Source organism: Eumetopias jubatus, unplaced genomic scaffold (genome assembly GCF_037043125.1).
Source record: "Eumetopias jubatus isolate StellerSeaLion01/CBP00866 unplaced genomic scaffold, mEumJub1_p1.0 scaffold_9, whole genome shotgun sequence".
Lineage (NCBI taxonomy): Eukaryota > Metazoa > Chordata > Mammalia > Carnivora > Otariidae > Eumetopias > Eumetopias jubatus.
Window position 1 is genome coordinate 1,227,341 of NW_028274815.1, and position 15,240 is coordinate 1,242,580.

The window sequence follows — 15,240 nt, forward strand, 5'->3', positions numbered from 1 at the left end:
CTATTTTAGTTACAATGCAAAATAAAACACTTCGGAATTACCAACGTGAACAAATACGCTACGGCCTGAGAGATTTTTGTTCTTGCCAAATCACTCATTAACAAGCCCATGGAATGAGTTCAAATTTTCTAAAAATGTCTCATTTGTGAATCCTGGTTCCGCTTCTACTCAGAAAGGATGTGTCTTTTTGTTGTCCAAACCCCACAAAACTTGATGCCAACGCTGATTACGATTTTTAAATTAAAAAATGTTCCCTGGGACGAAACAGGTCACAGCTCTGTTCTACCCCAGAGGCTGAGTGAGCAGAGGTCTCTACCCGCCTCCGCCCCCATGGTACCTGTCAAACAGGTGCGTGCGGGTCGAGTTGATGGCTCTGTCCACGGTCGCAATAGCTTCAACAATCGATGTGGCCACAAACGGGTCCCCATTTCGACTGACATCAGGAACTGGGAAAACATGAAGTCGTTCGTTACGTCACCGCGCTACTCAGGCATCTGGCTGCTTGCTCCTTCCCCGCCAGATGCCTCCCGCCAGAGCGGCCCGGGCGTGGCTGCCAGTCAGCGGATGGCGCCCACGGTGCCAGGCCCCGTCCACCATCGGCAGGCCTGTCAGATCTGTGGCGTGGCATCACCGGCTCTGAGGCTGGCGGCCACCGTCCTCACCTCCTCCCCCACACCTCACCGTCCCTTACGGCCAACACCACCGTTGAGGAGAGCAGCCGGCTCACAGACCCCCTGCTCAGAACTTTCCGGTGGCTTGCAACATACGTGGAATAAAAACCAAACCATGGCCAACAAGGCCCCAGACCAGCCTGGCCTCCCCGATTCCTCCACTGGCCTCCAGCTTTCGGCCTGTCCCGACCTCAGGCTTCACACTGGCCATGCCACGTGGCTCTACGTCTCAGAATTTGCTTGTTCGGGGTGGTCCTCTCCGACGGCCTCCCCCAACCCCGACTCTCAGGGTCGGATCACTATTCCAGCCTGTTTCTCGTCCCTGTCCGCCACCAGCATCTCTGCGCTGAACCGGAAGGTGCTGTCTGACTCACCCCTCGGGCCCCCACCAGCCCCTGACGCCCAGCCCTGCACATGTGGGAGTGGCAGCCCTGCACAGAGCCGGGTGCAGCCACCCCTGCGTACTCCACAGGCCCGGCCCACTCACCGCTGTTGGCGGGCCCCTCCACACGTCTGAAACATGGCCCAACAGCCTTTCCCCCGGCACAACCCCGCCTCGGTGTGTCTCCAACGGGGCCAAATGTACTAATTTTTGGAACCGAATACTTTTATGCTAAGTGGTAGACAAATGGATCAGATAATTTTACACAATTTCATGACTCCAATATTTCATTATTATGCATGACTTGGATTTGTTGTTCTCTAAGCAACGATCACAAAAATAATTTGAAAACATTAACCTATCTTTAGAAGAAATAAATGAAATTCACCAAAATGTTAATAGAAATTGTTTCTTGGAGGTGGGATTGTGGGTAGGAGATTATTTTTAAATCTCATATATACGACTAAATTCACATCAAAGTAAGATTGTTTTTAGGTATCAAAAATTGTCTTTCAAAAAACAAAAAGTTGTAGAATTCATCAATTGAATTTTACATCCATTTCACACACCATATATAATGGGAAAATAACACTTTTCCCTAAAAAAGAAAAACCCAAAACCAGGCTCCCAGTTATTCCCTTAGGGTTCCCATCTGGTGAGTGCTTCAGGCACTGGGGAGGGTGCCGGGCGCACAGACCAAGCAGACCCCGCCCCACCTGGGGTGCTCACAAGCCTGTGGGGAAGGCGGGTGGGCGCGCTGCGGTGGGAAAGGCAGAAGCGCAGACCCAAGCGTGGACACTCAGGACGGGCCGCCCAGAAGGCACAGGGAAGCTGGAGGGGACGTGCGTGGGACGCGGGTTTCACCCACAGCACAGGGGAAGCATTAGCGACAGGTCACAGGGCCTGCCCTTTCAGGAAGATGGCTGTGCAGACAGAGCAGCTGAAGGAGGCAGGTGAGGGGCAGACGCAGACGCTGGACCAGCGTGTTGTCAGGGTCCAGGGCAGGGAGCTGCCCCTGATTAAAGACACTCATCCCGGGAAGACGTGGGGCCCCATCCGGAGCAAGAGTGAGCACGGCAGAGGGGCACCGGCTCATTCAAACACACGCCTGCCAAATGGGGACCGTAAATTACACACTGTTGAATTCGAGTTGGTTTGGAAGACGGCCATGCCAACCACTAAACCCCGCTCACGGAGAGCCTTGATCACAGGGCATGTGACCACACTGGCCTGCAGTCCCGGGGCAGCAGCAAGAGTGTGTGATGCCGGGGCCCTGGCGTGTCCCCCCGCCAGCCAGGGACGCGCTGCCTTCTGAGAATCAGATGGTGGGTCTGCAAGTGCCCTGGGCCAGGTGCCCCCTCCCGCCTGTGAGCCCACGCCGGGGAATGTCCACACGGGCCACAGGGACTCACCGCTCACGCTGAGCACCATGCTGACGGAGGCCTGCCCGATGGTGTTCCGGGCCACACACTCATAGCGGCCTGCATCTCCCGTCCCGACATCGTGGATGGTCAGGAACCCCTCGGGGCTAATGTGAAATTTCCCACTTTCCGTCACCTGAACCCCATCCTGGAGCAAAGCAGAACAGGAATGATACTAGGAACAAGACCCAGAGGCAGAAGTTGTTTTCCCTGGGGGTGGAGGGACCACTCTCAGCACCTCACAGATGGACATGGCCTAGAGGCTATGCTCAGATCTATCCAGAACTGGAGAGAAGAGGAGATTTATTCCAATATACTGAGAGGAACTTTTCTTAAACTCTTGTGAAAGATCCAGAAAAGATTAAGACAGAGACTGAGTCCCTTGGATTCTCCGGGATCGGGGGTTGGGGGCACACAATACCCCGTGGGATGCGCACAGCACGCGGGCGCCCAGTGACGGAGAAGGGCCCTGGGCAAGGTCTTCTGGGAAACAGGACACCTGAGCCACACCTGAGGAGGGCAGGCAACGGGCCTGGCCAAGGAAGGACAAGAGCAAGCCCACCGGGACAGCAAGACGGCCACACGTGGTCCCGACAGGTGAGATCTGGGCAGTGGGGGGACGCGGCAGAGGGCCAGGGTGTACCCCGGAACTCAAACCTCCCTGTGGGGGCCCCCTGCCTGTGGCCACCCTGTCCTCCAGGGACACATGTCCTGTCGAAACCCTTGTGCATAATGGCTAAACACCGAGATGCAATTTTCTACTGGGCTTCACAAAAGCAACCCAGAAAAATGGAACAACAACAAAAAACCTTCTCCATTGACGATGGGGCCATGGATCTAACTGGAGGGTTTTCACTGCTTTGTCACCGAGAAGAACGTGAAAAGGAGAATGCGGGTTTGTTTGCTTCTGGTTTTGTTAGTAGGGATCCCTCAGCATCGTTTAACTCGGGCTGTGGTGGGGATGCTTTCTCCGCTCTAGAAGGTGTGGAGAAGCCGCGAGCTGGCGGGCACCTGCCACACCCGTGCCCCGCCCCCCGTGGGCGGTACCTTGTTCCAGGTGATGACGGGCTCGGGCTCCCCCTGGGAGCTGCAGGGGAGCTGCACGTTGGTGCCCACCTCCACCGTCATGTCGCTTGGAATGCTGGCAAACACCGGTGTGACTGCAAAGCAAGGGACACCGAGCTGACCGAGGAGGAGAACTCGGGACACTCATTCCTAAGAGCACAGGCCCCTCGTCCTCAGCCAGGGCAGGCCCAGCGCACTCTCAGCCGGCATTGGGCCCTCCTTCTGCCTCCCAACTCGGTCTGCACAGAGCAAAGGGACCGGAGGGAAGGGGAAATGGTCTGCCGGCTGCCCGCCCTCCACCTGAGGGGCAGGGTCTCAAGAGCAGACCGCAAGCCCTCACCAGCTCCTGTCCTGAGCAGTGAGCACGGGCTACCAAAGGCCCGCCTTTCCCGAAAGCAGGTCTGCACAAAGCAGCCCGTCCACCGGGAGGGGCCAGCGCCGCGTACCTCTGGGCTGCACGGTCAGGTGGGCCACGGCCCTCTGGGAGCCAATGATGTTGACGGCCTGGCACTCATACTGGCCCTGGTCGTGCAGAGCCACAGCCGAGATCCGGAGCGTTCCCGATGAGAGTACCAGGTGCCGCCTGTCCACGGACAGCTGGCTCCCTGAAAGGCATGGACGCACAGTGGGCCACTCGGACTCAGGAAGGCTGGGTGGAGCAGAACTTTCTTGGAGCAAACGGAACAGTGGGACGGACTGGCCTCTGCCCAAGTCAGGGGCGGCAGGGCTCTGCACCTCCCGAGTGACATTCCCTACCAACTGGGAATGGCCAGGTCAGAGACAAACAGAGCTGCCCTGCCTCTTAGAAACTCCCCAGAAGCGGGAGGAGCAGATAAGAGAGAGGTGCAGGAGCCAGGACACAGGGGGCCGTTGGGGAGGGACTGCTGGGGAGGGGCCGGGGGGCTGGAGTTACGCAAAAGCACAGGACACCCCATTGAGGTGCTAGCACATGGCCCCTCCTGCCTGGGGACGCGGAAGTCCAGGTGCTAGGTGCTCACACACCTGCCCACCCAGGGTGCTCGCTCCTCAGGGTAGGAAGGCAGGGAGCGGCCCTCTGGTTCAAGGCAGAGCCCCTGGGCAGGTCCTCAAGGTCAATTCCAGGACAGAGCCCTGAGGCCACCTCCCCTCCCCTAGACCTTCGCCCTCGGGGAAGTCTGTCTTCATGGATATCTGACCAGGGGCTCACCAGCTGGAGCAGGATGGTGCGGGGGGATCGTCCCCCAAGAATCAATGTGATCAGCCGTCTGACCTCGCGTGGAGACGGCGTGACAGCCCCAGAGAATGAAGTGACACTGAGCTTCAAACAAATGCTATGAGTTTCCAGAAAGTTCTATCCTACCTGCTATGAAATTTCATCAAGATGCTAATTAAGTGTGCACTAAAGGCAAGACAGCCACCATCTGGGAGGCGAGAGAGACAGAAGGCACAGGCCACCCGCATCCTCGGAAAGGACAGTCTCCTCTGCGTGTCCTGCACCGTAGCCGTGGGCAAGGCCTGCAGCCGGAACACGCAGACACGACTGTCCCCACCCCTGCTCACGGGGGCTGGGGCCTGGGCAGAGGGCAGGCGGACTCGCCCCCGAGTGTGGAGCGCATCCCCGCAGATGCCGGGCTGGCTCTCACCTCCTTTCGTCCACGCGATGACCGGCTGTGGGTAGCCCTTGGCCTCACACTGGAAATCGACTGTTTGACCCTCGATAACAGCTCTGTCTGCAGGCGTCACAGTGAACTGGGGAAGAGCTTCCGGAAGGAAAAACATCGGAAACGACATTTCAAAGACAGTTTTGGGTAAAAATGCTGTAAGCTAGCGTCAGCGTCAGCGCTCCCTGTGGGTGCACTGGAAGCCGCGCGGCAGGGGGAGCACCGGCGAGCAGGGGGCCGAGGACAGGAAAGGGCACAACGGCAGTCAAACAGCGGTGTTTCCCGGCCCCCTGCCGGGGCCTCTGTGAGGTCGACGCGGCTGCGGGCTGCACCGCACGGATGGTGTGGATGGAGGGGATGGTGTCCGGCTTCCGCCCGCAGCGGTCAGGAGACCCGAAGGTCCCTCTGGCTGTCGGACCTCAGGCAGCACCTGGAAGTGGGTAAGTGTCACGCAACAGCTGTGTGGGGACAGGGCTGCTTCGTTACCGCTGGGCGGAGTCACAGCCCCAAATCCAGATCAATCCCATCTGTACAGAAGGAACGACCAGACGGGCCAGGGCCGCGTGCTCATGTGCGCGAAGGGGCCAGTAGGAGGGACTCACAACGGACGGCTCGTGAGGCCGCTTCCCTGCAGGCGGGAGGGGCCGGCGAAGATAGAGAAGTAGGGGAACACTGATTTCTCCGTAGTTCGCACTTTGCTGTCTAGAGCTTCCACACAAATGCCCCACTTTGCAATTTATTTCTAAACTAAGAAGCTCACTATGGAGTCACGTGGGACATTTGGAAATGCCCAGCTGAGGTCTCAACACCACAGGTTCTCTCAGCCACAAATAACAGCCAGAAATAAAACCCCAAAATAGAAGCTCCTGAAGCCTCCATTCAGAAAACAAACCTACCACCAAGTCAAGAAGGGAGATGTGGGAAGCGAGTTGGAAACATAAAGCAACTTGCCGGCGCAGGGTGGGGACGGCGGGCGGGGTGGGGTCTGTGCAGGGAGGGCTGCCGGGCGAGGGTCTGCGCGTGTGCATGGACGGACGGGCGCCCTGACCCACCCTGGACGATGATCAGAGCCGCGGCGTGGATGCTGTCCACGCTGTTGGATGCGAAGCAGGTATACTCCCCACTGTCGCCCTGCAGGACATTCTGTATGTAGAGGCCACCAGACGGGGTGATGCTCACGCGAGGGTCCTCGGGCAGGGGCGTGTGGTCCCCTTTAGTCCAGGTGATCCGCGGCGGAGGGTGGCCTGTGGCGCTGCACTCCAAGGTGACACTCTCCCCGACCAGCACCTCCGTGTTCTGTGGCTGGATTACAAAAGCGGGTCGAGCTGTCACAACGAAACACAAGTTCTGCGTTAATTCCCTCCAGGTCAGCAACGGCATTTTGCTTGGGTTGTTCTATCTTCGTTTCATCTGCGGCCCTTAAAGTAAGTAAAGCAAACACGACTGAATCAGAACACGCTCTCACTTTCTTTCCCATGTCAGAAATTGTGCCAGCAGCGAGGGTGAGCGTGGCTCCCTCAGTGTGGCCTGAGCCCCAAGGAGAACCCCCACTTCTGTTGATTCTAAGTACGTCGGGTCAGTCTGGTCAGACCTGGCTGGAGGTTCTTCCTGGCATAAAACACTGCTTTTAAACTATATTTAGAACATATTAAAATAAGCAATTTCCCTCCCCAAACCAAAAATATAAATTAAAACTGCACTAAGATAGTACTTTGCAGGTCTGACTCTAAAAGAAAACTCCACACCCTCAGTAATGCATTTTGTGAGGGAGTCTGTGCAGAACAGAACTCACTAGCGGGTGGTGTCCACGGCTGCCGTCCCCACTGCGGGCCGGCTCGGACGCGCACGTCAGGACTGCCGCCGTCCATGCACCCTTTCACCCAGAAGTTACTCTGCTAGGAGCTTACAAACAAGAAAAGCAATGTATGTACTCAAAAAGGGAGGTTTTTAAAACATTCCTGTGATGCGTATTCAGGCCGACACCCTTCTCCCCAATTCTAGAATCCAGAAATGCTCCTAAAATAAAATACTCTTTCATCACTTATTTATAAAACTGGATCTATCTGGCATGAGGCGTTTACAGTCTTCACTTATCCCACATGCTGTGACTATTCACACAGTTCGCGTGGACGCTGACGACAGGGTGGGACCTGGGACCCCGCGGCAGCGCCGGGCGGCTCAGCAGACCATGCACCAGGTGGCCTGCTGAAATTTCCCAGATTTCTGATTTCCAAACGATAGCAGACCCAAGAGGTTTTTGATAAAGGGACACGGACCTGAAATAGCAAAAGAATTGGGGGAAAAACCCTCCGGTATTCCTGCTGAAGAACCAGTTAAATAGATCACGTTCCCACCAGGTAATGACTCCCACGTGGCACTGAAAGGAAAGTGTAAGAGAAGCCGTCATGTACTGAAGACCAGTGAGGCAGGGATGAAGGAGGCGGCACTGGCTGGAATTTGGGAGAGTGGGGATGGAGGCAGAAATTTAGTGGGTAAGGCAAGAAGCAGGAAAGACACATTTCTGCGTCTTTCATGTTGGTTAACGTTGAAGCTCCGTTACCCACATATCTACGGAAGAGCAGAGGATAGGAAATGCAGAAATGATCCTAATACTAGCATTTCCAGAGAATGGCAAGCTAGAACACGAAGCCGTTTGCGGGGACAAAAACCCCAACGTCAAAGCCCACCGGGAGGGCACGTGAGAAGCGGTGTCACGACAGGCCAAGGCGAGGCCCAAGACGACGCCACCCAGAAACCTCCGAGTCTGGCTGACCCACGCGCTGCCCCTCGGTGACAGGCAGCCAAGATCAGTGGAGAGAGAAGTGAATCTCACTCCAGGCTTTGTCAACCGAAAGCTGGTCCTCGCGCGGGGATGCTGCCTGACCCCCACGCCACGGGGTGGAAAAGACGTGGCGCCACGGAACAGCAGAGATGCAGAAAGAAACAACAGGATTCGCAAGTGGGAAAGACATCACAGCCAGGCACTAATGATTGTGTGTCACACACCGGGAAAACAGAATTCAGCCTATTTTGGACACAGTGGTAGGGGGTAACTTTGACTCCGATAACCTAAGAACGCAGTAGGCCAACGACCAACACAAAGGACGCTGGGGGACTTCCAAACTGGAAGCGGGAAATGGAAGAAGAACGATAATTATGCCAAAGGAAGGCTTGGAACTCAGAAAAGACTGGACAAACAGTGTCAAGTAAGATGCAGAACATGCAAATCTAAACACACTGCTCACGGCAACATATACAAATGGACTCCTTCAAGAAAATGTCAGTCCGTGTATTTTTTTTTTTTAAAGGCAGAGCAAAGGTTGTGGGTCACCTAGTACCCCGCCTGCAAGGCTGTGGCTGAGGGTGCTTGGCTGTAGACCACTGCACCCGTGTCCCACCCACATCCCGCCTGCGTCCCTACCCGGCTGGGCACGGGGAGCAAGGGCCGTTCTGGGGGAGCCTCGTGCGCCATCCTCTGCACGTACCTGGAGACCCAAAGTACCTGAGGGTGACCTCCTGTGTCTTCACCTGCCCGGCCACATTTTTGGCCATGCACTGGTAAATCCCCTGGTCCGTCTCCTGTGTGTTTTGGATCATCAAGGTCCCGTCATCCAGCAAGTTGAGGCGGGAATCTGTCTTCATGCTCAGCTCATTACTACAAAGACAGAAGTCTGGTGCTCAGGTTCTTGAAGCATGAGGACACACCAGAGCCACACAGGAAGAGCCCCTGAGCACCTGGCACCTGGGGGGGACAGCATTTGGCCTGTCCAGGAAACTGTCCTACCACACAGACTCTGGCTTAGTACTTCTAGAAAAAGTGCTGACCCACCACATCTCTAATTCATCAACTTACTTTATTACTTATGTGTTCAATCTATAAGATTTTAAAGTTTTAAAGTAGTTCTCCTGCCAAAGGGGAAAAAGAAACATAGTGGGAAAAATTCAAAGGAAACATTTTCGTTGGTTTCTGGCAAATTCATTCAAGATAATGGGGCAGGCCCACAGGTGAGACTGACCAGCAGGTGAGGCAGACCCCCAGGTGAGCCAGGCCCCCAGGTGAGGCAGGCCCCCAGGTGAGCCAGGCCCCCAGGTGAGGCAGGCCCCCAGGTGAGCCAGGCCCCCAGGTGAGCCAGGCCCCCAGGTGAGGCAGGCCCCCAGGTGAGCCAGGCCCCCAGGTGAGGCAGGCCCCCAGGTGAGCCAGGCCCCCAGGTGAGCCAGGCCCCCAGGTGAGCCAGGTCCATAGAGAGGCTGGCAAGTGGAGGGAGAGCCCGGCACCAGACTTCAGGCCCAGAGCTTTTGGGCTTTCACTCTGCCATGTTTGGCTCTGACACTTTAACTTCTGTGAGCAATGTGTTTATTTATGAAAGCAGGTGTAAAGGGCTCAGCCAAATCGATGCTTTTCTGCCTTTTAAATACATACTTATTCCTCCCATGTTAACTCCGGATTTTAAATATCAACAGTCCAGAGTCATCCAAGGTAACAGGTCATCTGAAGGCGCGGCCAGCGTCTGTCCGTCCCTGCGCGGCGCTGGGCCCAGGTCATGGCCACAAACCCAGGCAGGAAGGTGTCTTCCCCTCCTGCACCTGACGGCTCCCGATGCCAAGCTCCCTGTTCCACTCCTCTCCTCTGGAAGCGCTGCTGGACTCACCAGCCCAGCACTGGGCAGGACAATGGCTGGGGGGGGCATCCTCCTCGCCCGGTCATGACCAAACATGGCCCGCAAGCTCAGAGTGTAAGTGCTGAGAGCCGAGATCCACCGACAAGCGGTGTCTGTCTGTGCCCCCGTCACAATGGGGACAGGAGCCGCGACAAGGTGCTTTCGGGTTAACAATTTCTTTCTGAGTCAGTTCTCACCGAACGCCCGAAAGTGTCCTCGTTAACACGGGGCCCTTGGGGGGCTGACCCCTGGAGCACCCTCCTCCTACACCTCTGCCCCCACACACCTAAAATGCTTGTGGATCAAAAGGGAGACTTGTGTTTCCTGAGGCAAATCAGGTGCACAAGGAGCTAAGTACGTAAGTGTTGGCTTGATGGAGTCCCTGAAGATGCTGTCCCAGCAGGAAGGACCCCTCCTTAGCCAGGAGGACTGGTCCCAGTGTTCCAGCTGCGGAGCCCCAGTGCCCAGACCCGCCAGGTTCCGGCACAGAACGTGGGCAGGTTAAGAACCAAGACGCTCCCCCACTCCTCACCCCTGGCAGGGAGAGCAACGTGCCCCCCTTTATAGCAGCAAAGATGCAGAAAACTCTCTCCTTTAGACCTTTCCCTCCGCAGCAGAGGACAAAAGTGTCAAGGGGCATCTGCAGGTGTCGGGGTGGGGCCGTGCACAGCAGACCCGACGGGGCATCTGGGGGAACAAGGAGCACCCGCGGCAGCCTGGCCAGCACCTGACTTACTTGTTTCGCAGCCAGATGATCTCGGGCTTGGGGTTGCCTTCTGCTCTGCATGTGAAGAACACGGTGTTCCCTGAGGTGACGTCTGCATCCTGGGGCTCCGATGTGATCCGGGGCCTTTCTGTGCCAAGAAGGAAATGGAGACCTTCTGGCTCTTAAATGGTCCCATAAAAGTAAACAAGACCCCAAACCAAATCCCTCACATTCAAGAGAAAATCCCAAACAAACATATATCCCGAGCACAAATGCTCCCACAAGAAGGACAGACAGGCTTCTCTGCACAGACCGCTGAGTCCTTACCCAGCATTTTCTGACCCTCAGATCCACCTCTAAGAGCCTGGGTGGCGACACGCACCCAACAAGGCCCCAGTGGCTGCTCACCCTTCAAGAGGGTGAGGGGCCTGTGTGCACGGCGCACTCCGTGAAAAGCTGTTCTTGAGTAAGTAAGAAATGGTGCTTTTTAGCTACAGCAACGCTGAGAGCAGAAAGCTCTACCATGCAGGGCAGGGCGGCAGAGCCCTTGTCTTTCATCCCCCGGGGATGCGTGCCCCTCCTACGGCCCCGGGCCAGACCAGCTGCCTCCTCCAGTCTGCGGACTGGTGGGTGCCGCACATTCTCCTTCTCCACGACCACAGTGCCGGGGAGGCAGACAGAACACCCGCGGCGCCCGAGCCTGGTCCCGATGGGTGAAGTCAGAGGTGGCTGGTGAGTGGGAGCCCAGGTGGCTTGTGCCCCGGAGGAGGGAGCGGACAGCAGACGAGGGCACCCAGGGCTGGCCCGGGGGAATCTGCCGTGTGGGGCAGGTTTAGACCCGGGGGTGGCCGGGCGCGCAGCCCCGGCCTCTGTCCCAGGAACCAGTCCTGTCGCGAAGCACCACTGCCCAGTACCGCTGCTCCTGCGCAGCATGGCCCCCGACAGCCGGAGACCCGGCGTGTGCCCAGCAGCAGGATGGGCTCACGCAGCACAGGGCCCCTGACAGCACACCCCGAAGCAGCTGCGTGCACAGCGAAGCACACATGTCTACGGTTGATGAAGGAATCCAGATGCAGACGGGAGAGCCGTGTCCCGGGCGGGAGACTGCTGAAAACTACGGACTTCTAGCTTCTAGGACACAGACCTCTAAGACTTAAAAACGACGATGCTTTAGAGAAACTAATTTTAGCACCCCCCAAAAAGTGCTGCAATGAAAAGAATAAGCAAAGGAGTCCTCGGGCACTCTAAGCAAGATTCTGCCCTGCTGTTGGATTTTGCTCCTTTTCTCGTGACCAGTTTCTCAGTGCAGCCCGTGGGCACGGCCCAGCGGGCAGAGGCTCTGGGCGGCATGGACCGAGCCCAGAGGCAGACCGCTGCCAGCCCCACCGGCCCGGCCCCGCCCCACGAGCACCCGGGAGTCGGGCCCAGCAGCCGCGGCCGTGGGGGGAGCGGGAGACACAGTGCGTTCCAGAAACTGGAAACAAAAGCTGAGGAAACCAACAGTTGCTTACAGATGCTCATACAGATCGCGGCTTTGCCAAGGAGCGTCCTGTCGGGTCCCACCAAGACGCGATCTGGGGACACCGACACAGAAGGCAGGCCAGGCCGTGCCGCGCCCTCCGGACGACGCCCTCCGTCCTGCTCACTCACCACAGTCCAGCTCTTCGGGGGTGATGGTGGCCACCGAGCGCCCCTGGATGCGTCGAGGATATTCACAGGTGGCCGCCGCCTGCGCATTCCCCGACTGGGCGTAGGTCTTCAGCAGATCCGCCAGCCACAGGATTTCACAGTCACAGTGAAGCGCGTTGGAGTCCAGCCGCCTGACGGGAGGAAGACAGCGAGACGGGGGGTCGAGCAGCTCCAGGCCCCCGCACACGGGCCTGGGCCCACGCAACCCTGGCCCCACATCGCCGTTCTCAGTGCGGCGGCTGACGGCCTTATCAGAAGGAATGCTGACCAGCGAGGAAGGCTGTCTCAGTTCCCTGTATCCTGCGCGGGAACTACACTTCCTATAGCCTGATTCTCCACTTCCTGACATCGAGCCCCTGGCCTCAGGGACGCGGACGGGGGATGGGGACGAGGGCCAGCCGCAGAGCAGCCCCGCGGCCACGGGGCAAAGCACAGGAAGCACCGGCAGGCGTCCGTTAACTCTCCACCAGCACTCACATACCTTTATTCTAGCAAAGTTACGTACTCGGTATAAGAAATATTTTTAGAGGCCCGGAGGCTTTGGAGGCCAGTGTCCTGAACATCTAGCTCTGGGAACGCTTAATACAGGAAACAGGATTGAGTCCCTCTCCGAGGATCTTAATCCCACACTAAAATAGGCAAAATGGGAGTAAAAATTAATCTGAAGAATTTAAAACTGACTTTAACAATGTCTTGCTCGCCTATGAAAGGGTCGATCTGCTGGCACAGTGCCCGAGTCACCGGGGCTCCGAGCTGCGCCCGCTCCAAGGGTTCAGGGCCTCCTGCCCCTTCCTGAGGGGGACCCACGCTCCACAGCCCAGCAGGGGACTGGTCGACGGCCTCAGGGACACGGGGCCGCGCTGAACACATACTCACAGTCTTTTCATGGATTCCAAGTGATCGAATGTTCCTGGAACCAAATGTGTGATTCGGTTGTTATGTAAAAATCTGTTGAAAGAAATAATACAACAAACCAATTTTTAAAAAATGCTTCTTACATGTGTAGAAAAGAGTATCAACAGTCAAAACAGAGGAGCTTTTAAAAAATTACCCAGTGATTGCATTATTTCATACAAATGAATCTGAGAATGTTATTTAGCCCAGAAAAGAACTAGGTTTTTTTTTTTTCTATTTTATCACCATTCCCAAAGAGACAATTGTCAGTCCCGCCTCTGAATTGTGAGACAAGGAGCAGGGACTTTGCCCGGCCAGTTCTCGGAGGCTTGAACAGACTGTGGCCTCCTCTCTCCTGCAGAACCTGGATGGGGCGATGGCCCGGGACCATGGGTGGACACGGGCGGGCGGGAGGAAATGCAACTTACAGCCTTTCTAGCTTCGGCAAATGTCGGAACGACTCTGGGTCCAGAGTTTCTATCTGATTAAAGTGCAGATATCTAGACAGGTATAAAAAAAGAGAGAGAGAGAAGAAAGAGCTTTTAAACAGTTTTACTTTTCGCAGATCTAGATTTCCTGCTCAAAAAAATGTTTCCTAAGTCCTTTCAAATTCGTATGTCAATAACTCTCTAGATTTCCTACATTGTGTGGAAAACAAGTGAAATCATCAAATAGTAAGATTAAATACAATTAAAAACGGCACAGACCGTACGACTGACCGGTTGTTGGTGACTCTGACCGAGGCCCCTCCACGCCCGGGGCCTGACCGCGTGGCCGTGACCTCCGTGCAGTATGTGGGCCTTTGCAGGAAAAAAGTCCATGTAACCTTCCCTACAGCACACAAGGTAAGTAGACGAATACCTTCATTCAATCTTCTAACCTCTATGTGAATTTAGGGGGGGACGAACTTACACTTAAATTTCAGACTGAGCATAGGATTAACCACATAAATGATGAAGAGTAAGATCCTGTGTTTCCTCAAATGTGCTCAATTATACGGAATATACAGCATTCACACTTCTTTTGCTATGTTTCCTCACTTTCCATATATTCATACATTTTTTGGTACAACTAATTTCTCCTCATTTTCCTGAATATTGCTTTTCTCACTGTGAAAATCGGTGTTTTTCCCCTTAGGTGAAACAATGGACACTGACTTGGACGTGGCCTTGTGATGGGGATGCTTCTGCAGCGAACCCCCCACCCACACGAGGAGAAGAGAGGTCTCCGCCCTCCACGGCTCGCTCACATGGGGCCCAGCAGAGAGACAGGGACAGACTCGAGCGATTACAGGTTTCATCACGAACTCAAACACCAGACAGAAAGCCTTCTCAAAACGCACCCTGGACCCCTCAGAGACCTTCACTAACGTTGAAGTTACTGGAACTTCAAGGTCACCCAAGTTCATTTGCCCTTCCTAGCCCATCGCTGTCTCCCTGGCCCAGCTCCCCGGGAGGGCGCCGCGATGACCCCGAGTCGGGAGGTTGCAGAGCCCCCAGAGATCAGGTGAGACCCACACTTGCCTCCCGTGCCTCCCGGAGACAGGTCCCTGCCCATCGACCTCCACTCCAGGGTGGGAAGCACGGGAGCCCGAACGGGGGAAAATCCGCATTCAGCGGCCGTCACGGGAGAAGCCTGAAGGAGACCCTCGTTAGCAGGACGGCTGGGCCCTGGGGAGGCGTCCGGGGAGGAGGGAGGAGGAGGGAGGGCCTGCTGGTCCTAATTCCCGGAGGCTTGTTCCTGTTGCTCACAGGCACAGGGCTGGGACCGCGAGCTCAGGCCAAGAAAGTTCCCACAGCTCCAGGCAGCCTGGGTGCCACCACCCTCCCACGGCCCCAAGGTGGCCGTGGGTCCCAATGCCAATCAACGCTCTCTGACTCTGGTCACGTGTTCGCCACCCAGGAAGAGGAGGGCCTCCCGGGAGCCTGCTGGAGCCCAGGCTCCACCGACTCCTGGCAGCTTTGGGCTGGCAGCCTCTGGAGGGTGTGGAGGGGCTCCTGGTGTGGGGAGGGGGAGCCCGGGCAGGAGCCACCCCCTGGGCCACGGCACCACGCACACCCACCAGGAACAGCCTCATCTCCTCACACAGCACCCTCCCTGCGGGCGGGGACCTG

General features: G+C 56.4%; 1 protein-coding gene across 1 annotated transcript in view; it reads right to left on the reverse strand.

The window, feature by feature from the left end:
* PXDN (peroxidasin) overlaps positions 1-15,240 on the reverse strand; it is a 74,254-nt gene that overhangs the window by 16,252 nt on the left and 42,762 nt on the right. Inside the window, exons 5-15 of the mRNA XM_028099598.2 lie at positions 13,555-13,626; positions 13,109-13,180; positions 12,194-12,363; positions 10,574-10,691; positions 8,665-8,834; positions 6,232-6,504; positions 5,162-5,278; positions 3,986-4,144; positions 3,522-3,634; positions 2,466-2,622; positions 338-446 (exon numbers count right to left, since the gene is read on the reverse strand). Of these exons, the coding sequence (XP_027955399.1) occupies positions 338-446; positions 2,466-2,622; positions 3,522-3,634; positions 3,986-4,144; positions 5,162-5,278; positions 6,232-6,504; positions 8,665-8,834; positions 10,574-10,691; positions 12,194-12,363; positions 13,109-13,180; positions 13,555-13,626 (1,530 nt within the window). The remainder of the gene's footprint in view (positions 1-337; positions 447-2,465; positions 2,623-3,521; positions 3,635-3,985; positions 4,145-5,161; positions 5,279-6,231; positions 6,505-8,664; positions 8,835-10,573; positions 10,692-12,193; positions 12,364-13,108; positions 13,181-13,554; positions 13,627-15,240) is intronic.